The 22,540-nt window shown below is 42.4% G+C and overlaps 1 protein-coding gene across 2 annotated transcripts in view; it reads right to left on the bottom strand.

Annotated features, from left to right (window-relative positions):
* The window catches only part of PSMA4 (proteasome subunit alpha 4), a 30,210-nt gene extending 12,293 nt beyond the window's left edge, over positions 1-17,917 (bottom strand). The window contains exons 1-6 of one of the 2 annotated variants that reach the window (XM_029618439.1): positions 17,765-17,917; positions 12,308-12,392; positions 12,200-12,224; positions 6,110-6,152; positions 3,843-4,005; positions 498-575 (exon numbers count right to left, since the gene is read on the bottom strand). In XM_029618439.1, coding sequence (XP_029474299.1) covers positions 498-575; positions 3,843-4,005; positions 6,110-6,152; positions 12,200-12,202 — 287 coding nt within the window. In that variant the 5' untranslated portion in view covers positions 12,203-12,224; positions 12,308-12,392; positions 17,765-17,917. Of the gene's footprint in view, positions 1-497; positions 576-3,842; positions 4,006-6,109; positions 6,153-12,199; positions 12,225-12,307; positions 12,393-17,427; positions 17,720-17,764 lie in introns of those variants that run through there. The other variant, XM_029618440.1, reaches the window with a different exon arrangement.
* Positions 17,918-22,540: the final 4,623 nt, after the last annotated feature.

Genomic DNA, 22,540 nt, shown 5'->3' with positions numbered 1-22,540 from the left:
AGCTTAGAGGTTAGAGCAGTGGGCTGAGAAATTCCACTGGTGCTCCTTGTGACCTTGGGTAAGTCACTTCCCTTTCCATGGGCTCAGATACAAACTTACATTCTAAACCCTTGGCCATACCTCCAGTACCTGAATATAACTCACGCTGAGCTACCGACGAAAAGGTGTGAGCTAAACACACACAAATTAGAATTCAGAAGCAGCACAGCGTATGAGCGATAGATTGTGTGATAGTGCGTTTGTGGCTTCGAGGATGACTTTATTAAATTGAAGGGGGGACATTCATAGTCTTGTATCGATGCAGCACTTCTAGGCCAGACTATCTCCAACATTTTTTTGCTGCTTCTCCCCATCTGCCTCCTACTAACTTATAGCTGCCACCATGCCACCAGGCTCTGCTCGGCACTGTGCCCTCCCATCCATGCTGAACAGCTAATCGTTATAATTTCAATAGTTTAAACAGAGATTTATTTTTTTTTAATTATTAAAATATTTACCTCTGAGCAATCAATCTTAATTCATTTGTCAGCACATTGGCATCTGAAGTTATACCTGCAACACTGCAAGCCATATCCCTGGAAGATTTAAAAAAAAAAAAAAAAAAGTTTCCAGTTATTACTTATTCATCCAACAGTGGTAGCTGCTCTAGTGCATGCCTTTAAATAAAAAAAAAGGAGAGAATTTTAAAGTTTCTTCAATCTGCAGTTACAAAAAGAAACATACCAAAAAATCTGTGCAAATTAAAAACAGCTTTATGTATAATTTCAAAGCCGCAAACAGACTCTGATTAGACACAAACTCAACTGAAGTCAGCAACAGATAAAACAAGTTGTCCACAATCAATACTTTTCAATTGCACTATATTCAAAATACTTCTTTACTGCACTAGCTCCAATTTCCTTAATGACTTAATTTCCCCACAAAAACATACAGCCCAATATATGTTATGATCATATAATAAAATGAACCAAAAAGAAAACACACAATAATCTACCAATTACAGAATTGGTGTGGGCTATAAATAGAATTCAGCAGTCTTCTATGAATGGAATTTTTTCCTTAAGGAAAGCTGGATCTGTTATTTATGAATAATGAATCTCATATATACACCTTTTCATAATCATGTGGATAATTATTTTTTTTAGTAAAGGTTTTATGAAAATGAAAAAGTGTTTATAGAATTTTTTTTTAATCACTTTATATATGATTTGTATCCATGGTGTGAAGTGCTGAGACATTATAACATTCAATCTCGCATTAGGAGCTATTCAATTCATACTAAGTATTTTCTACATTATCTTCCATATGAAATGTTTCTCAGTTTGTAACTTATTTAAGACATTTAGAGCCAGATATATTGAAGTATTTTTTCTACATTTTGAGGTCCATATTCAAAAGCCATTTAACCAAATAACTCAAAAGTTAAGACTTATGCACTTAAATTCTAGCCAGATAATGAGTTATTCAGCTAGAAGTTAGGTGCATTAGAAGGGGGCATACACTGCGGGGAAGAGTGGAGTCAGCCGCAGAGGTTAAGTGGCTAACTCTGATATTCGGAGTTAGCTGCTTAACTTATGCAGCTGTCTTTAAGACAGCTGGGTATATTCAGTGGCGCAACCATGCCACTGAATACCCTGCTAGTTAGCCAGCCAAGTTTATCCGGGCTAACAAGCCAAGCTGCTCAGTGGCTGAAAATTGCCCCCTTTGTGTCTATGGAAAAACTGCATGATACATCTGGTCCATATTAACTGAAGTCATTAAGGCTACCCGGGTACTTGGCTCAGGCTTCTGGTAAGCGAAACCAGGACACAGAACATACACAGGAACAGAGAAATGACGGCAGAAAAGGCCCAAACGATCCACCCAGTCTGCCCAGCAAGCTTAAGCCAGTATCCGCTGCACTGTGCAGGTCACCCCCATGCTTATCAGTTTCCCAGACTGTAAAAGTCAGGGCCCTCATTGGATGCTGTTTGAATCCAATTTCCCTTAACCCTTGCCGTGGAAGCAGAGAGCAATGCTGGAGTTGCATCAAAAGTATCAGGCTCAGTAACAAAAGTAGTAAGCGCTGCATCAGCAAGTTACCCCCATGTTAATCTGTTCCCCAAACCGTAAAAGTCGGGACCCTTATTGGTTGCAGCTCTCGTGAAACGCAATGGAAAGTTTCACTATGGAAATAGTATTTCATCTATATATCGACCAAGTTCCTCTGTCATTAACATGTGAAGGTTTTCTTGACATCATGTCATTGTTAGGACGGGTACAACTGAATAAGGTTGAAACGCTTTCATTAAAGTCATACCTTGGACTTAACTTTTTTTTTTTTAATCCTGATCGGTTTCCAATTGATTCTTGGAACCCTACTTGAATTAAGGTTCCTTACTCTGACCATTTTTTAGTCAAATCTTGTGTGGCCCCATGGATATGGACTCGCTCTGTTCTTTACGGTTGCCAATTTTGTCCAGTTCTGAGTTTGACATTGATACTAACTCTGCTCAAATGTTATGAGCTATTAACCTATGTTCTAGATGATATTGCTCCTGTTAGATCTACAGGAAAGAGCCGTCAGCACATAACGCCTTGGTATACATCACAATTTAAAGCTGGAAAATCTTTACTGTGTTGTTCTGAAATAAAACTATGAGGTTAATTGATAGCTCATTATCTTTCATTATTTGAAGAACAAAGATAGTCTATTGTAGCATTTAAACATTATATTACATCTGCTCTGAATAGGTCTAAAGAATTGTTTTGGACAGTGAAATTTTCAGATGGGGACTTCTTGAAAAAGTACTGCTTGCCCACCAATTACTTGTGATCAGTTTTCCTGTTTTGTTAAGGATAAAGTTGAGATTATATGTGCTAAATTCTGTAAGCTAGTTTCTAACATAAGAACATGCCATACTGGGTCAGACCAAGGGTCCATCAAGCCCAGCATCCTGCAGACTCTTGTATTTAATTTATGTGGCCTATCTGGGCCTTCCGTTCACGACCATTAAAGTCTTACAGCTTGTACAGAGTGCAGCTGCTAGAGTTGTATCTGTAACTAAGCTAAAAGATCATATAACTTCAGTTCTTTTTCCCTTGTACTGACTTCCAATACAGTATCGAATTACTTTTAAAATTTTGGTGCTTATCCATAAAGCACTCAGCTCTGACACACCAGACTCCTTTATTTCTCGTCTCAAAATTTACAGACCGGATTTCCATCATTGCTGAGCCATTACTGTGGAATTCAATTTCTCAGCAATTAAGAATGGCGGTACGCTTATCCACATTGAAGGTGTTTCTGTTTGAGCAGGCCTTTAAGTAGTAAGGTCAGGACACTAGTACCCTTTGATACTGGAGCAGTGAATTTTTGTTGTTATATACATGGCTGTTTGTTGTTTTTGTCTTTTTATTTAATTCTAGAAGTTTCATCCTCATTATGGTGGCTGTTTGTTCTTATTTTTGGTGCATTTTATATGTTTATTTTTTTTTATTGCTATAGTTGCACAATGCATAGAATACTGAATATTGCAGTCTATGAATTTAATTTTTTTTTTAATAAATAAATTTAAGTGAGAACAGTGCAAAGATACTGAGCACCAATTCAGAATCTCCTGATGTAGCATAGGTTTCAAAGACCTAAGTACCAGATATTTTTACCAAATGATTGTTTCGGGAAAGTGTGTTTATTGGTGCAGAGAACATTTCTAAGAGATGAAATATTGATATGAGAGGGAAAATGAAAAAAAATATATATTTTTTTTTACAAGTGCTCAAAGTTCTATATCTATACTTACAATAGAAGCAGAGGAATTTGATTAGAACAATGCATATGTTCACAGACTTCCAAAACTTACTCGTTAAGTTTGTAGATTTTCTCTGAAAAGAAAACCTCATCCAGTAGCTTGTGGGTGTTGCGCCTCTCTGCTGCTAGCAAAACCCCATCATTTGCTAAAATTCCCAGGCAGGTGCCTGCATGCCCAATCGCTTCCATAGCATATTCCACCTGATATAAGCGCCCTAGACAAAAGGCAACACATCACAAATTTAAATGTATCATTGTATTTGCATTCAGCTCTTTTTCACTGCAGTTATGTTATGGTGTGACAAGCCTTGATTTCTAACTTTTTTTTTTTTAAGTTTGAAACTGCAGTGAAGTCAAGGTCAAGATTTGTTTTTAAAGCATCAAAATTATGGTTCATCTCAAGATGCACATTTCTAGTTACTAGCTCACCACTGGGGACTGGAAATTCCAAGCTTGCCAGCGACTCGCCAGCACTCCAACTGGCTGAAGGCTGGACGTCTTGCAGGCGCTACTGCTTCTCATACAGCCTATAGGTTATCAGCCAATAGGCCACTGGAGGAGGCAGGCACAGCAGCGTTTGTGTGAAACACTTATTGCCAGCTTTCCACAACCTTATTGTGGTGTCGAGATGCTGCAATATTATATCTAGGTCACAGTACCACTGTGGGGAGATTAAGCTGGGCTCCGTTAAATATAGTGGAATGAAGAGCCACGGCTAGAAAAGGGGCGGGAGGGGGTGATAGCGTACACCCACTGCAGTTGCAGCTGTGGCGCACACTATTGTCCCCATAGCGCCCCTGCAAAAGGTTTAGCTATCTCTGGCATTACTGCCGGCGATAATGTGTAAAACATTATAATGTGTACAAAAACATTATCGCCCAAGCACAACCGGCCCCCAAATTTTTTTTTTAATCCCACTCAAACCCCTCCCCTTTCCCTCATTTAAATTATAATCGCTGAGATGCGGCCCATCGCGTTTTGAAAAATTGCCCCTCACTTTCACATGTCACCACATTTCAGTAGCAAGTCTTCTACTTGTACCTGCTTTTTTCTATTTGTTAAGACATCATGGAAAATAAAAGACAATATCCATAGTCATTTATAGTTACCAGCTCTAAAAAAAAAAAAAATCCTATTTTTATATAGTTTAAAAACGCTTCAATTAAAAATGAATCACTGTCTCGAGTTCTCTCTATCATAAAACCCCAGCTGATGGCTGCAGGCATGTCTCAGTGGCACATACACCAGGATTTCCTACATGCTGTGGCTGGACAAAAACATCTAATGTGGCAGGGACCAAAAATAGCACCGCCAGGTAAACGCACTGTAAGAACAGGGGAGCTCCGTGCAGCAGGAAGTTTACAAAGCGCGGCCAGGGTCAACAATTTTACTGCCATGAGCACTCAAACTCAATTACTGTCCGGTTGTATGATTAGCAGGCAGTCTTCTCTCTTTTTGGCAGCGTGGGCACACGTGGGGATTCGAAAACATTTATCTGTTTATTTTCAGGATCCTCAGAAAGCAGCACTAAGACAAGGAAAAAAATTGCCTCGACCTTCTATATTTAAGAAACAAAACTGTAAATAAAGCAAAACTGACATTCACAAAATTACAAAACTGACATAACATAAAAAAGGTGAAGATTTTATGCTCTTAATCAAAGTAAAGTGCAGAGCCAGCTCTGACCCGAGGCTTTGACCCTTTTTATGTATTTATTTATTAAAAAAGAATGCTGAAGGAACTCTCGTTGGCCCAAGGATTGGAGGAGATACTTTCTCTGGAGACCTACCTCAGCACCACTTGTTGGACAGACTTATGCTATCTTCTCTCTCTAGGCACGCTGTGTGTATCCTATATAAAGGTTGACACTGGCTGGTGCTTAGCATGCACGGCCTCAAAAAGGTAAATCCCGCAGGCCACATTTTCAATGCTTCTCTCTTTTTATTTTTTTGTTCAACTTGCTGAGGATAATTGGGTGTCTGGAGTGGAGCAGCCACCCAGTGGTTGGACCGGCAAGCTGAGAACCAGGAGAAGCCAGACTTCAAAATCCCTCTGCTGCTAACTTCTGGCCTTCAGCAATCACTTTACCCTCCACCGATTCAGGTGCAAACTTAGGGGGTAATTTTCAAAAGGATTTACACACTTAAAACTGGGTTTTACGCAGGTAAATGTGCTTTCAAAAACTGCAAAGAGATATGCTATTGATTATCAATAGGTTCTACGTGGGCAAGTGCATGTAAATGGGTTTTTGAAAATTGCTACTACATATGGCTTAAATTAAACGGTCAATATTTTCCCATTTACAGAAGACATGTGTACCTTCAGGAGAAAATATAGTGGTCCTCGAGTCATATCTTCGAGACTGCAAAAAAAACAACACATTTTTGGCATGAGCAAATACATTCTTTTATATACCAGAGAAAATGGATTTTAAAATATATGTAAGATGGCTAAAAAAGAGTAAAAATAAAAAAAACTTGTGTCTAACATACATTTTGCATTAGTGCTAGGAAGCACTCAAAATGTCGTAGCAATACTTATGAGCACTGCACAATTTTCTATTTGTACATTTGTTGCATTCACCTCAAAACAGAAAGGTCACTAGTTTACTTTGTATTGCTTTTTAGAGATTAGAAAATCCAGCAGCATTATGCAATGCAACCAGAGACACATTTCACTAATAGCCTCAGACAAATCCATATTGAGAGCCACATTTTAACAAAAATCTACACATTGTAAGACCCAGTGAATAAAAAAAAAAACCTTGTGAGATCAGTTAACAGAAGAGTTACCTGATAACGTTACTCAGATATTCAGTAACACATTCAGATTAAGTATTCCACTGAATATATCCAGGTAACTTCAGGACAGGTGTTTTTTTGGACCAGACTTACTTAGCTAATTTCACATGAATAGTGCGGAGTATCAACACTTACTGGCTAAAATGTAACCATACCCCCAGAATGCCTCCATCATTTATATCTGGCTAAATTTTGGGCAGGGAGTTACCCGGATAAAACTTAACTTGTCAGCAGGTTAAGTTAGTGTATTAACCTCTCACATTGCTAATCACAACCCAATAGATTTCATATATAACACCCATATAAAATATAGTGCTACACTTATCAGCAATCAGTAGTTGGAAGACGTTCATTCTTCCTACTTCGGAAGTGACATCATGCTCCCGATTCCAGCCTAACAAATCCTCCATTATCGCAGCAATCTGCAACAATTGCTTAATGGGGATACCTGATCTAAGAGGCGGCAACAGGCGTGATGTCGATGTGCAAAAAAAAAAAAAAAGATAGACTGATTTTAGTCATTTCTCATATGCCTCTCCAGTGCGGATTGATGGAAGGTGGCCCAGTCAGGCAATGAAAGCATGGAAGATGGAGCCCATGAGGTAGGCTGGAACAATGGCGCAGCTAAGCCTGATGTGGCTCATTTAAACTGTTCAGATCTGCTAACTTGTGCTGACTTCCAAAGCTGGTTTAATGGACTGCGCCACGATATAAGAACTATTAAAAAAAAAAAAGAGAGATCTTGGATACAGTGACCGATCTCAGGGAAGATTTCACTGACCTGGGGGCACGTGTGGAGGGTCACTTGGATGAGCATGATGCAGCATGGCAGAAAAATCACAGGGTGGTAAATGCAATGACTGAGTGACCACACTGAAGATCTAGAAAAGCGATTACAGAGGGGGAACCTCTGCATAAGGGGAATCCTGGAGGGACATGAGAAGGCAGGGGAGATGCCTAAGATAGATCTGGAAAGGGCACATAGATCCTTGGCTCAGCCTAGGGAAAATCTGGGAAGAGACATGCTGGCCGATTTTCATAAATTTAATATCAAAGGAAAAAGTCCTCAGCTAAGTGAGAAAAATGAGAGAAATCCAATGGAAAAGCCATAAGGTGGAGATATTCCAGGATCTATCTCCGATGACAATAAAAAAAGAAGAGAATTCCAAGAAGAAGAAAGTCACAGATACATATGGTTGTTCCTGTTAGGCCTACACTTTACAATTAATGAAGCGGCCTCTCAGGTCAAAACAGTGGAAGAGGCAGCAGAAATTCTGTTCGCAGCAGGGTTGCTACAGCAGTCACCAGCTAGTAATGGGGCCTCTTCTCCACCCACTAGCAAAAGTGGTCCCAACAAATGGCAGCAGGCACAACATGGTGGCAGGAGGCTGCGGAGAAAGTCTGGAGGATCATCTTCTTCAAGAGATGCAGTGGCTTGACATGGGATACAAAGAAGCCTCCGATTTTCATTTGGTGGTGCCCGTTTCACAGACACACCTTGAGGATGAGTCTAGACAATTTTGGGGTGACGAGTGACATTATGCAGTTTAAGTGGCTCATTGGTTTAGATTGTTCATTTTGCAACAACATTTGAGGATATTTATGTTGTACAAATAAATCTGCTGGAGGGGGTTTGGTTTTGGGGAATATCTATGGGTGGAATCTGGTGGTGGAGACGTCATTCCTCAAGGAGGAGGAATGGAGAAGATAGGACAGGGTGGGTGGAGGGATTCAATATGGTACCATTGGTAAGCTATTCTGTGATAATGCAAATCAGAAGAACAAAGCTTATGGGTGCAGATTAGTGTCAGAGATATTGGGGAAAAGAAAGGACTTTGTTAAAGGGTTTAAGGGATACATAGGAGGATATTCTAACACTGATGGTATATGAATGGCAAGGGTAAAAATTGCATCCCTAAATGTAAAAGGTTTTAAATACTCAATTTAAAAGGAAATTACTGTTAAAAGATGGAGCGTTTTTTGATTCCATTTCTAAGGTCCTTGAAAGCTGGGCTGAGGGGCATGTTATACTTGGCGAGGACTTTAATTTAACGAGGTACCCATACTTGGATAACTTTGGAGGCAGGTAATGATTCTCATGGCTTCATAGGAAGAGAGTTTGAAATCACTGATGGCTGACTGGTATCTGGAAACTGTTTCATTCTACTGACTGCAATTACACATTCTACTCGAAGGTTCATAAAGTCTATTCGAGAATTATTTCTTGGTGGATAAATCCCTCAAATGGTTCCTCAAATGATAAGAGGCAGAGATAGGACCAATAACTTGGTCAGACCATTTGGTTTATCTTTATCATTACCAGGTGGTAACACAGAGAGACTTCGGGAAACTCAATGAAAGCCTGCTAGATGACCAAGAATTTTGTGATAAACTAAGGTCAGATTTGCAGGAATATTTACTGGATAATGATAATGGTGAAGTTTCCCCAGTTACCTTATGGGACTGCCTGAAAGTGGTGGCTAGGAAGAAAATCATTGCAAGAGCACTGTATGTTAAAAAGCAGAGGGAAAACAATTAATTATCCATTTTGCAGAAAATAGGGAAATTGAAAGTATATCACAAGAGGACTGCTTCTTCACACCTTAGGTCTCAATTAGAATCTCTTAGGAAAAAGCTGGAGTTTAGATCTATGAAAGATTGCCTTTCAATTCGATAAAAGTCAAACAGGAATACTTTGAAGGGGACAACAAAGCTAGCAGAATATTAGCTAGGACATTAAAGGAGAAAATGACACAAACTCAGATTTTAAATATCAAAGAGAGTGGGAAATATGATTCATGATACCGAAGGAATTAGTAGCTGCTTCTCCCAATTTTATAGAGAATTGTACTCTGCCGACCAGAATATCAAAGAGGAGGATACAGACAAATACTTAGAGGGGGTTAAGTTGTCAACAATGGAGGGAAAGGAGGGACTAAACAAGGAAAGAGATTTAGAAGCAGAACAGGTGATCAAGGACCTTAAATGGTAAAGCACCAGGAGTATACGGCTTCTCCACAAAATTCTATAAAACTACGGTTATTACCAAACCACTGGTCTCTACGCTTAATTCTTCACTGATTGACAATTATATACCAGCGGATACAAATACGGCAGGAATTACTGTAATAGTAAAACCCAGAAGAGATGTAACATTATGTGGGTCATGTAGAACCATTTCGCTCATTAATGTATATCTAAAGATTCTGGCGAAAGTGTTGGCCTGGAAATTGGGAATTTAAGTTTCTTCATTGATACATAATCAAACGGGGTTTGTTCCAAGGAGTCTAGCTTCATACAGTGTTCAATTTAATATGGTGGGCACAACATCAAACATCCCTTCCGTTTTTCTAACAATTGATGCAGAAAACGTGTTTGATATGGTGCATTGGGGATTATTTGCGGTTATGGGGAAAAATGAGGTTGGGAGGGAATTCCATAACCTGGCTGAGAAAGTTCTATGCAGAGTGAATTGCCTGCATAAAGATAAACGGGGTATTCCCCAATGTTTCCTATATGTAGGGGCACCAGTAGGGCTGTCTTTTGTCACCACTCCTTTTCAAGCTTTATTTGGAACCTCTGGCGAGAGAATTAGATGTTCAGCAGAGATTCAAGGACTTACAGTAGAAGATGATTATTTGGTGATAATGTTTTATTCACAATAGCACAACCAGAGGTTTCCCTTCCACCTCTAATGCAAGAACTAGTGATATTTGGTGGGGTCTCAGCATACAAAATTAATGAAGAGAAGTCAGAACTGCTAAATATTTCACTTTCAGATAACCAAATAGCATTTATAAAAAGCAGATTCACATTTAAGGTGGTAAAAATGGAATGAAAAATATCTTGGAGGGAGAATTGTCACCCAGTTAGACCAATTATTTACGTTGAATTATGAGGGGCTACTGAAGGGAATTATACAAGATCTACAACATCGGGATAGGGGAGGTCTCACATGGCTTGGAAGGAATGCAGCTATAAAAATGAATAGATTATCGAGATTCTGTTATTTCTTTCAAACCCTCTCAATTAGCATCCCAGAGGAATCATGTAGCATATGGCAGAGAGAGCTGTTTAGATTCACATGGAAAAGAACCCCCCCAGGTAGTGGGGAGAGGGATGTATCAAATAAGCAAAAGGGGAGGACTCGTGTGTCTTTCCTAAAATGGTACTATGTAGCAGCACAGCTTAAAGTGGTTACAGACTGGCATAAAAACAGAAAAATTAAAATGGTGGGTTTGTATGGAACGAGCCATGATGGCTGAATCACCTCCGAAGGACTAACCTGGCTACTCCAAAAGGAAACATTCCTACCTGCTGTGCTGCCCCCTATTGCAGGAATGACTCTGGAGATATGGGATAAATGGAGCTGGTCTCTAGGGACTGATAGAAAATATGATTTCAGAACGTCATTCCATTGGAATAGGGACTTTGAGCCGGGTACCACTACCATTACTTTTGCTAGATGGGAAGAAAAGGGATGCGCAAAGGTATACAATCATTCACTAAAGCACAGCTATCATTTGTACTTCCAAACGAAGACTTTTATTATTGTCCTCAGGCATATCACTATATGAAACAGAAAGAGCTGATTAGTGCATTATCAAAAGGGAAGACACTGTGACCACAGTGACTGGATAACACGAGGAACATCAAGAATACACAGTATCTTAAATGAAGATTTAAAAGAAAAACCATGACATGCGGTGGCATGGAAACATGATCTGGGGCAGATTTAGATGAGACCTGGGACCTCTGTTATCAATACACCAGGAAAATAGCATACCAGCTCATATAATACAAAATAGCTATAAAGTAATGTATCATTGGGATTTGACCCCAGAGCATTTACACAAATTATACCCTGTAGTGGGGGACAATTGTTGGAGATGATGTGGCATGAGGGGGGCACCTTCTTCAGGAGGTTATTATATAGTGGGCTAAGATACTGAATTTAATGTACGGCATTGTGGGGAAGCGGATAGCAAGGGATCCGCTGTTTCTGTTACTGAATATACCTCTCTCGGATGTGGATACTTTGGCGACAGCTTTATTACAGCAATTTGCTATAGCGGCCAGATATGAATTAGCATATTACTGGAGGAAAAACATGATCCCACCAGTAAGAAGAGTCCATAAGTGATTGGAAAAAGTATATTAAATGAGTAAGTTGACAGCATTAAAGAAGGGAACGCAAAGTTCTTTGAAGAAATCTGGAAACTATGATTACTGGGAGACAACAGAAGCAAATTCCAGTGAACACCCAGTCTGATGGGAACTGAATTGATTTGCTCTTCAGTTTTATGCTAAAAGGTAATTTAACAGCCTGTTTTCTATGAGAGGGTAGGGGGGGGGGAAGAAAAATGTTAACTAATCTTCTTTTATTTTGTGGATTGCTCTAGATAATTATTACATAGGTTCTAAGTTTTGTGACATGTTATCCTTTTGTTGTGAAATTGCGGTGTTGAATTTTTTTTTTTTTTTTTGCAATTGTCGAAGTTAAGATCTTTTGTTATCTTAAAAAAGCAGACGCTCATAGTTTCTTAAACTCTACAACATAATGCACAGTTAACAGCAATAAGCATATTCATGTATATAATTTACTTACCATTTTGCTTGTAGCTTAAATTATTCTGAAAGATGGAAAATATTTGTTAGTTCATACATAACTAGGGGCTACAGAAAAACAGAGCAATAAACAAATCAAGATACTCACAGAGTACACTGGAATTAGAGAGATGTTTTTTTCTTATGGGATCATACAAATGAGATTAGCAGTTCCTTTATGTCCAAATTGTCTTCTGTAAAAATGAAAGTAAAGGTAGAGTAAAGCAGAACTACATACTCTCTCTCACTCTGTCTGTTGGAATATGAAGGCTTCATTGTCCACATTAGTGCAGTTAAATACGTTAAAAGCCCCATTATCCTTCGCATCACTATCCAGAATGCTCAGTTAACCAGCGTCTTGACTGGCTATTTTTTGTTGTTTTATTTTGATGGCACAGAGATGAGGACTTCTGCAGAGAAGGGAGCATGCACGCACACCTTTAGGTCTCTGCAGTATGACACTTAGCGCTGGGTGAAGAGAGAATGCCAAAATGGCTGCCTCAGAAGGAGGGAGCACTCGGGGAAGGTAGAACACTGAGGGGACAGAGAGCATGGGGTGAGTTATCTGGAGGACCTATTTGGTTTCACTGCAATATAACATCAACTGTTGGATTTCAATACTGTTTACAGTTGTAAGAAAATGTGGGCTTACTTGTAAAATTATAAAAACATGTATAACAAGGGTGGACAACTCCAGTCCTCAATAGCAACATACAGGCCAGGTTTTCAGGATATCCACAGTGAACATGCATGATATACTTACATGCACTACCTTCAAAGTATGCAAATCTCTCATATCCATATTCAATATGGATATTCTGAAAACCTGGCCACTTTGTGGCTCTCGGGGACCAAAGCTAGCCACCCCAATCTATAACTTGCTTCTGTTATTGGTAGAAATAGTTTTAAAAAAATGAAAAATGCAAAAAATTGGTCCAGAAAATAACGCAAAAATGAATGCTAGCTATCTAAGCTGTAGATTCATCAAAATGCTATAAATATAGTGGAAATAGCGCCCGCAGTAAAAAAGGGGGCTAATTTCCCTGCTCCCGCATCGCATAGGTAAATTCCGCAATAAGCGCTACATTTATTGCACCCGCAGTATTTTGTACATCGCATGCTGAGTAATGCACTGCAGGCACGTTAATGACCGAAAAGGTTTTTATTGCCAATGGCGGTTCGGGCAAGAGAGAGCGAGTGAGCGACTCTTTAGAAGGCTCTCATATAAGTAAACTATTTATACCAGCGTAGGAGGGTCAACTAGTAACTCGAGGTGAGGTCTAGGGTAAGCGGCCAGTGTTTGCTATACGTGATTGGGGGGGTGGGGGGGACGACGACAATGGCCATGCACATGTAATCTCGCCCTAGCGTGATGCACTCTCTACTTAGCTGCTATCAAGCTAGGGCGAGAGTACATTGTACAAATCTCATCTTTGTGTACCTTTCCTCACGCCAAATCGCATCAGATCTTCACGGATGTGTACTGTGCTGTTTGTAACTCTGACTGTGCATGTAAAACTGCCCACAAAACCCTAGACCACCACCAAAACCTCACCTCAAGTTACTAGCTGACCCGCCTACCGTGGTATAAATAGATGACAAATATGTGTGCCACTCCAGAACTCTCTCTCTCTATTCCACTTCAAACCTCTCCCGCCCAATACGGGATTTGCAATAAATATCGCAATTCCTGGATCGGGAATATCACACAGCATAACGTCAGGAAAAAAGGTGTAGTTATTTCCGGGGTTAAAACGTGTGTTACGCTATCACACACAACATTAAACACCCCATATTTTCATAAACTCCGCCAAATTCCTCCCCTTTGACTAAATTTTGAAAATTTGCATACACATCTCGCGATATGAAAAATAACACGTGTTATGGCGTTATTGCGGGCGTTAGGGTTCTAACACCTGAGATAACTCCTTAATGCATTTTGATGAATGACCTTGTAAGCGAGCAGTGTAAACAAAGATCCAGCGGTCATAATTCATGCATTGTCCTATTAAAAACAAGTCTTGTTTTTCCAAATTCCAATGAAGAAACTAGAATTATCTTAAAATTCAGAGGCAAAAAATAAAAAGGAAATAAAGTAAAATAATATATATATTTAAAAAAAAAAAAAAAAAAAGCTACACTAATAAAACAAAACGAATGAAAAAAGAGCAACAGTTAACAAAAAGACATTGGCCCATGCCAACTGCCCGGAGTTAGCCTGGTGCCATGTGCACGGCCACTGTCCCCTCCTAACTAACCTCTCTCCTGCACCCCTTCCCTCAAAGCTTGCATCATTGATGGAAAGGGTGGAGGGGTGAGGCTCAGAGTGTTCTGATGACATCTGATGAAATCGGCTGACGCGCGTACGTGTGCACAATTTTATATGGATGCCTGCATCTGCACACAAATGCCGGCTCTACTGCGTAAGTGGGGGGATTTTATCAGATATGCACACCGATGCAATTACCAGTTTCCCCAGGCTGCTCCCAGTACACCCAGTTAGAGGATAGGACTTTCTAACCCCCCTAGTTAATATGCCTCCCTTTCAGCCCCAACCCTTAAAATCCTAACTAGCCTCGGTTTTTTGTTTTGTTACTTATACGCCACCCATAGCAGAAGTAAAGTTACGTGGTAGGGGACAGCGGCGCGCACTTGTGTGTATAAATACTTACGGGCACATTTCATGTTACTACCCAGACTGCTTACATCCCCGTCCACTTTTTTACCTTTCCTATTTGTACCAGGAGATAGGTGTGTACTCTGCCAATTCTTAAAATTCACATAGCATGCACCTGCTCAAGATACTCACGCATCTCCTGGCTTTGGTACGCATAAGGATTTTAAAATTCACTTTATGTCAATAAGTGAAATGGAAGCACTAAGTATCAGCGAATTCCATGGAGCAGTATTTTCTTTTTTTTTTTTTTGTACCACTTGATGCTACTCTATTTTGGAATAAAAGGCATGCAACTTTATTACGGACACTCCCAGTTTTAGAAATTTCCTTCAGTTTAATTTTTGTTCTTTAATAGGAGGATTAAACTTCCTGCTTTGACCAAGGATCAAACTGTTACATGACCCCAATGGGGATGGGTAGAAAGGGGTTAACTTTCCACATTGTACAGCCAATAGGAAGAGGAGGAGGGATAGTCCTCAGCTCATAGCTCACACCATGAGCTTGGACCTTAGCCAAAGGACCTACCAGCATTTACTTCTGTAAAGTTCTTGGCTTTCACAGTTTTTGTTTCTCAGCAGATATGGTCACATATGCAAAGACACAGGTCGTATAAAATTGTTGCTGTTCTGTTCTTGTGTGGTGATGGAGCTGGGCCAAGCAAGGCAGAGTTGGCCACTCTTGCTGATTTTCATTAAAGGAAGGCCAGTGGCTGGCAAGAACTTTAAAATGGCAGTTTTCCACTGATACATCTTCCACTAAATCATGTTGGGCTTTCACTTCTAGTAAAAGGCATAGAGAATGATTCACTGCAATGTGACTTCTTTAATTTACTAACTAGTTGATCCACATTGTTCTTCACACTTATTCATATCTTCGTCTACATCATTTTTGCCCAATAAACACTTCACATTATGATGTTTGATTCTTTTAACTAGGCCCTGCATCTCCTTCTTGTATCTGATACATTTTCCTTTTTACCCAAGGAATGAATTTCTATTTTATTTGTTTAAAAATATTCCCAGATAGGATCTCCCTCATATCCAGAAGTTATACAAATTTCCTGAAGTAAAGTGTGAGGGAATATAGGAAGCGGTGTGTATACTGAATGTCTTCCGGTCCACTCCACTCTTTTGTTTTTTTTACTGTGCCTCTATCCTTTCTTTTATTGTCTCTCTGTCTTAACTAGAGATTGACAACTTTTAAAAATGGGAGGGGTAAGCAGCCATCTCCTCTTCCACAAATTTCCCCTCACCGTGCAGCTGCTCTTATGGAGGAGAGTCCAAGAGCAGCAATGGTAGAAACAAACCATGAAGGCGTGTTCTCTGCTCCCAGGTCCTGCCCCAACCTAGCTTATATCCGGAAGTGAAGCACTCATGGGCTCAGTCCTTGGCCTGTGTAAGTTCATAGTTTTTTTTAATGCCACAGTTACTGTCGGGCCTAGGAGTGACCTCTCCTTCAGAAAAGGTCCATAGATGGTGGCGAGCTTTGTTGGTGTGGAGTTCAGCAGCTATTAGAAAGCTGGCAATAATACCTGATTTAAATTACTGTCATGGTTTTAAAATCTTACTATTTAGGCCATTTAATATTAACTGGCGCTATCTAGGTCTATGGCTGACTTTGGCGATTATTGTCTGACTTCTGGATTTGGCTTTGCCTGCTCAGATATTCACTTATAAAACCAACTGCTCAGATATTCAGGCATGCTGAGCTGCTATTGGCCGGTCCAAAAAACACAAGCCACATCAGGGTGGGGGTTGCAGCAGATGAAGGCTGATCACTGCAGCTTCCTATTAATGTTTAAATAATTAACTGTGTCAGTCATTTAAATGGTTGACTTTTTATATTTACATCACAATTATGAATTCAATTTAACTGAAATCATGCCCCTTTATCAATTATATTCTGTATATTGTAGAGTTCATCTTACAGGCTTTTTTAGCCATTTGGTTATAGTTTCCCCATCTAGAGCCCATAAATGAATGAAGAGCTTGTCCATTTCAAGCTAGAGATCAACTTAGTATTATAACTGCAAGTAAACTGGACAGACTAGATGAGCTTTAGGGTCATTTTCTGACATGGTATTCTATGTTCCCATTATATTATTTTCTTTAAACAAAATATGCCTCAACATAAAAGCTGCTAAAGTTGTTGGCATGAATAAAAACCTCTGTCTTCTTCCCATGGATAAAAATTTAGGAACAGTTTTCACTAAGCCGTCTAGCAACAAAGTATTGGGGTACTTTTGTACGCGTGTATCAGCCCAAAACGAAATTTTCAAAGAGAAACTACCCAGGTAGTTCGCCTTTGCAAATTTGCTAACTCACATGCAGGTGTACTACCTCTCTTTCTGCACATGGGGTTAGGGGAAGGGGATCAACTCTTCACAAAAATAAGGATTATTTCCTGTTTGATCTAAGGCGGAGAGGTGTGGTATATTATTTATGTACATTCATAGATACATGAAAGAAAGATGAAGCCACTAAAAAAAGATGATGCAGTGTTTAACAGAGAGTGTGTGTATGTATATAATACACACACATATATATACATACGTTCCCTATGGATCAATCACTGAACACCAACTTTTTTTCAGTAGCATCTGAGGTCGGTGGGGAATGAGCTTCTCTCCCTCTCCGAGAAAGCCAAGCCCGAATCATTAACGTTACTTGGGTAGCAGTAACATCCCAGGAGGATCCCCGGTATTACAGCGCTGTCAAGAGTCCCGGACTGCAGAGTCATCCCCCTCCTCCTTGCCCGGTTTCGGGCCCTGCCGGACACCTCTCAGAAGAGAATCGTTCAGCCTCGGCCCTGCCGCGCTCCTCTCCCCGGGCAAAGAAGAAAAGGCGGGAGCGGCGGGATGATGCCCGGTGCCCCAGGTCCACCACTTACCGCGTCCCCGTCGCCAAACTCCACGCGTAGAGCCCCGAGTCACTCACCGAAAGCCAAACATGGCCGCCCGCGCATGCGCAGCGAGGCCCGGCGCCGCAGGCCTACGGGCGGGAGGAGCTGCGAAAGTGAAAGCGAAGGGGAGAAAAGGCTCGCGGGGAGGAGCCGCGCGCCTCGGTGACTTCCTCACAGCAGCACCCGCCCCCTTTCTTACCATAGCGGGCCTGGTTCAAGCACTAAGCTTCCTAGGCCGTAGGCACAGAAGGGCCCGCCGTGTCCGAGATGCCGGCTCTTCTCTTACCGTTTACCCTGGGTAGTGACATCCCTTGACGTGTAGAGATGGCAGAGGGGGGGAGAGAGATTGAGATTGATTGAGAGAGAGAGAGAGAGAGATGGATGGATGGAGAGATGAATGGCTCGAGACAATGCATGTTTGTGAATGTAAAGAGAAGTGTTTGCAAGGTGAGGGGAAGCCTGAAGAGTTAGTGCAGGGAAAGGTCAGGTCGGATTTAAGATTAAGGATGCCATAGGTAAAGGTCCTGGGGTGGTGAGTTTCAATACTGGAAATCGGAGATTAGCAGGCGGAGTCCCATCCCGTGTTTTCAGAATTTGGCACCCTGGTTATATGTCTATGTATTAGACGGGCAAGATCTACTCTTTGGGTTCTGCAGGGTACTTGCGACTTGGATTGGCCACTGTCAGAGACAGGATGTTGGGCTTGTTGGACCTTTTGTCTGACTCAGGGTGGCATATCTTATGTAACATGAGGGAGTTGTGTAAGGAGGGTGAAGAAGAAATCAAGTGGGATGAAGGGGGAAGGAGGGCAATATAAAGTGATTGCAGTTGGGCTTTAAAAATTTTAAAAATGGACAGCTGCCTACCCCATTCCTCATGGATACATCCTTCTTGATGCAGGAGTTGGTGGTGGTAGCGGCATGAGACGGTGCATGGGTCATGCATTCCACTCCCTGACCTCGTAGTGGCCTCCATAAGAGAGACAGGGCATGGAAGTGGAGCATGCTCTGGATCCGTCCCTAGCCTGCATACTTTCACAATGTGTGGCTACTGCCACTGTTGGGCTTCAGACTAGCCCCTGCACACAGAAGAACGGGTATGAGCAGAGGGAAGAGCAGCACCTGTGAAGGCCAGTACTTGGCAGAATACCAGTATTTAAAGGCCAGCCTTTCATCGTTAAAACTGACCAGCGTAAAATGTGGGCGGAGCACTGGGCATGTCCTGAAAGGGAAAAGAAGGGATGGGTGAAAGTAGAGAGAAAAGTTTCAAACTAAAAGCAGTAAGAAAAGTTTTAAAGGCTCTTTACAGAATGCACTGCTTTAGGATGCAGAATAAGCAGAACAGCTGCAAAATTCATGAAGAATTGAAATATTTGAATATAACTTTTCAGCTGGTGAAAAGAAGGAGAAAGGGATTAAGCAGGAGAAACAAAGGAACCTCTTACAAAAAAGCTCCCATAAAAATGAAAGGAGTTACATATCTGTAGTGATCCTCTGTTAGCTTCTCTTGTGGTCCTAGCTTTAAGTCACCTTTTATTTTTTCTAATGGGAAGCTATCGTTGAGGTAGATATTCAGCACTGCTTAGCCAAATAAGTTCCAATTTATCCAGCCAAGTGGCTGCATTTGAATACCGGCATGATGTACCCATGAATGTTGATATGTAAAAGCTAAAAAAGCTAATATCCACCTGCATTCAGCAGGATAACTATTTATCCGGCCAACTAGTTAGAAACATAGAAACATGACGGCAGAAAAAGTCTGTATGGCCCATCCAGTCTGCCCATCTGTCCAATTACTTTAGCATTATAATTCTCATCACTTCCTTAGAGATCCCCTGTATTTATCCCATGCTTTCTTGAATTCAGATACTGTTTTTGTCTCCTCCACCTCCACTGGGAGGCTGTTACAAGCATCTGCCACCTTCTCTGTAAAGAAATATTTCCTAAGAGGATGGGAAAGAATGAAAAAAAGCATGGGGGTAGTGGGCCTGGGGGTAACCTCCACGGAGCGGCAGTTGCAACCCTTAACAGAATCATGGGGGCAACCTGCACGGAGCGGCATTTACTGCCCTTAAACATAAACATGGAGTAACCTGCATGGAGCGGCAGTTGCTACCCTTAACAGAATCATGGGGGCAATCTGCACGGAGCAGCATTTACTACCCTTAAACATAAACATGGAGTAACCTGCATGGAGCGGCATTTACTGCCGTGAGAAGCTTGCTGGGCAGACTGGATGGACCATTTGGTCTTTTTCTGCCGTCACTACCATGTTACTCCTGAATCTACCCCTCTTTCACCCTCATCACATGACCCCTCGCTCTAGAACTTCCTTTCCATTGAAAAAGACTCACCTCTGTGCATGGAAACCTTTGAGATATTTGAATATCTCTATCCTATCTCCGTATCTCACCTTTCCTCTAGGGTATACATATTTAGATCTTTAAGTGTATATCCATATGCTATAGAACAAAGACCACTGACCATTTTAATAGCCACCCTCTGGACCAACTCCATCCTGTTTATATCCTTATGAAGATGTGGTCGCCAGAATTGCACACACGAGAGACCTATACAAGGGTAATATCACCTCCCTTTTTCTGCTGACCGTTCCTCTCTCTATGCAGCTAAGCATCTTTCTGGCTTTTACCGTCGCTTTAGCCACCTGTTGGCCTTCTTAAGATATTCAGATGCAATTACCCCAAGATCCCGCTCTTTGGGGTAGATTTTCAGACGAGCGCGAACAGCCTACTTTTGTTTGCGCTCCAGGCGCAAACAAAAGTACGCTGGATTTTAGTAGATACGCGCGTAGTCGCGCGTATCGGCTAAAATCCTGGATCGGCGCGCGCAAGGCTATCGATTTCGTATAGCCTGCGCGCGCCGAGCCGCGCAGCCTACCCCCGTTCCCTCCTAGGCCGCTCCGAAATTGGAGCGGCCTAGAAGGGAACTTTCCTTTGCCCTCCCCTCACCTTCCCCTCCCTTCCCCTACCTAACCCACCCGCCCGGCCCTGTCTAAACCCCCATCCTACCTTTGTCGGGGGATTTACGCCTCCCAGAGGGAGGCGTAAATCCCCGCGCGCCAGCGGGCCTCCTGTGCGCCGGGCCGCGACCTGGGGGCGGGTACGGAGGGCGCGGCCACGCCCCCGGGCTGTAGCCACGCCCCCGTACCCGCCCCCAAAACGCTGCCGACACGCCCCCGCAACGCCGCACGCTCCGGCCCCGCCCCCGACACGCCTCCCGACACGCCCACTCCGAAAACCCCGGGACTTACGCGAGTCCCGGGGTTCTGCGCGCGCCGGTGAGCCTATGTAAAATAGGCTCACCAGCGCGCAGGGCCCTGCTCGCGTAAATCCGCCCAGTTTTGGGCGGATTTACGCGAGCAGGGCTCTGAAAATCCGCCCCTTTGTGCTTAAGAACACAAAAGCATAAGACTTGCCATACTGGGTAGACCAAAAGTCCATCAAGCCCAGTATCCTGTGTTGTAAGTAGAGATGTGAATCGTGTGCCCGATCATTTTAACGATCAGGTTCGGATGGTGGGAGAAAAAAATCGGATCGTTAGAGAGGTGAATTGGAATTGGTTCCGATTCCAATTCACATTGTTAATTTTTAAGTGAGGCCTGAGCAGATAAAAAAAACCCCACCCTGACCCTTTACAAATGACCCCTTTGCTCTCCCACCCTCCCGAACCCCCCCCCCAAAATGTTAAATTACCTGGTGGTCCAGTGGGGGGGGGGGGGGGGTCCCGGCGCGATCTCCCGCTCTCGGGCCATCGGCGCCATTTTGGCTATCACTGATAAAAATGGCGCCGATGGCCCGATAAAAAAAACCCCACCCCGACCCTTTACAAATTACCCCTTTGCTTCTCCCACCCTCCCGACCCCCCCCAAAAACCTTTTACATGTACCTGGTGGTCTAGCGGGGGGTCCGGGAGCCATCCCTTCAATCATACCCTCGGTGCCGGTGCCGGTGCTGGAGGTTTCAAAATGGCGCCGATCGCCTTTGCCCTCACTATGTCACAGGGAGCGACGGTCGCTCTGTGTGACATAGTGAGGGCAAAGGCGATCGGCGCCATACTGGCAGTCGATCACCTTTGCCCTCACTATGTCACAGGGAGCGACGGTCGCTCCCTATGACAAAGTGAGGGCAAAGGCGATCGGCGCCATTTTGAAACCTCCAGCTCCGGCACCGGCACCGAGGGTATGATTGAAGGGATGGCTCCCGGACTTATGGAGCTGAGCTGTTGGGTTTTCAGGATATCAGCAACGAATATGGTTCCATTGTATGCAAATCTATCTCATGCATATTCATTATGGGTATCTTGAAAATCTGACTGGCCAGCTGTGTCCTGAGGACTGGATTGAGAACTACTGAGCTAGATGATGGAGCCAGGTGGAGGATCTCCAGCTGTTGCAGGTTTCATTCAGCTCTGGAGGAGGGGGTGGTCCTGCTCAGGGGGTGAGGGTGATGCTCTGGGGTGTGGAGGAAACTGAGAGCTCTGCTTGGGGAAAGGTGGTGATGTCCCAGGGTTGGGGGGGATTCTGTTGCTTAGGTGGAGGAAGTGATGCTCTGGGTGACTGGGGGAAGGTGCTCAGGAAGGCTGAGGTGAAAGTCTAGGGATTTTGCTGTCAGGAGGTGGTGCGGTTCTGCTCGGGGAAGGAAAGATGCGCTGGAGGGGGAGCAGGAGTGTCCTACCGCTCATTACTGTGGCCTGTAAAGCAGACATCTTCCTACCGCAGGTAACTTGCACAGTAGCTGCCACAGTA

The sequence above is a fragment of the Rhinatrema bivittatum genome, chromosome 10, assembly GCF_901001135.1.
Source record: "Rhinatrema bivittatum chromosome 10, aRhiBiv1.1, whole genome shotgun sequence".
Lineage (NCBI taxonomy): Eukaryota > Metazoa > Chordata > Amphibia > Gymnophiona > Rhinatrematidae > Rhinatrema > Rhinatrema bivittatum.
This window is presented reverse-complemented; position numbering and strand designations above follow the sequence as displayed.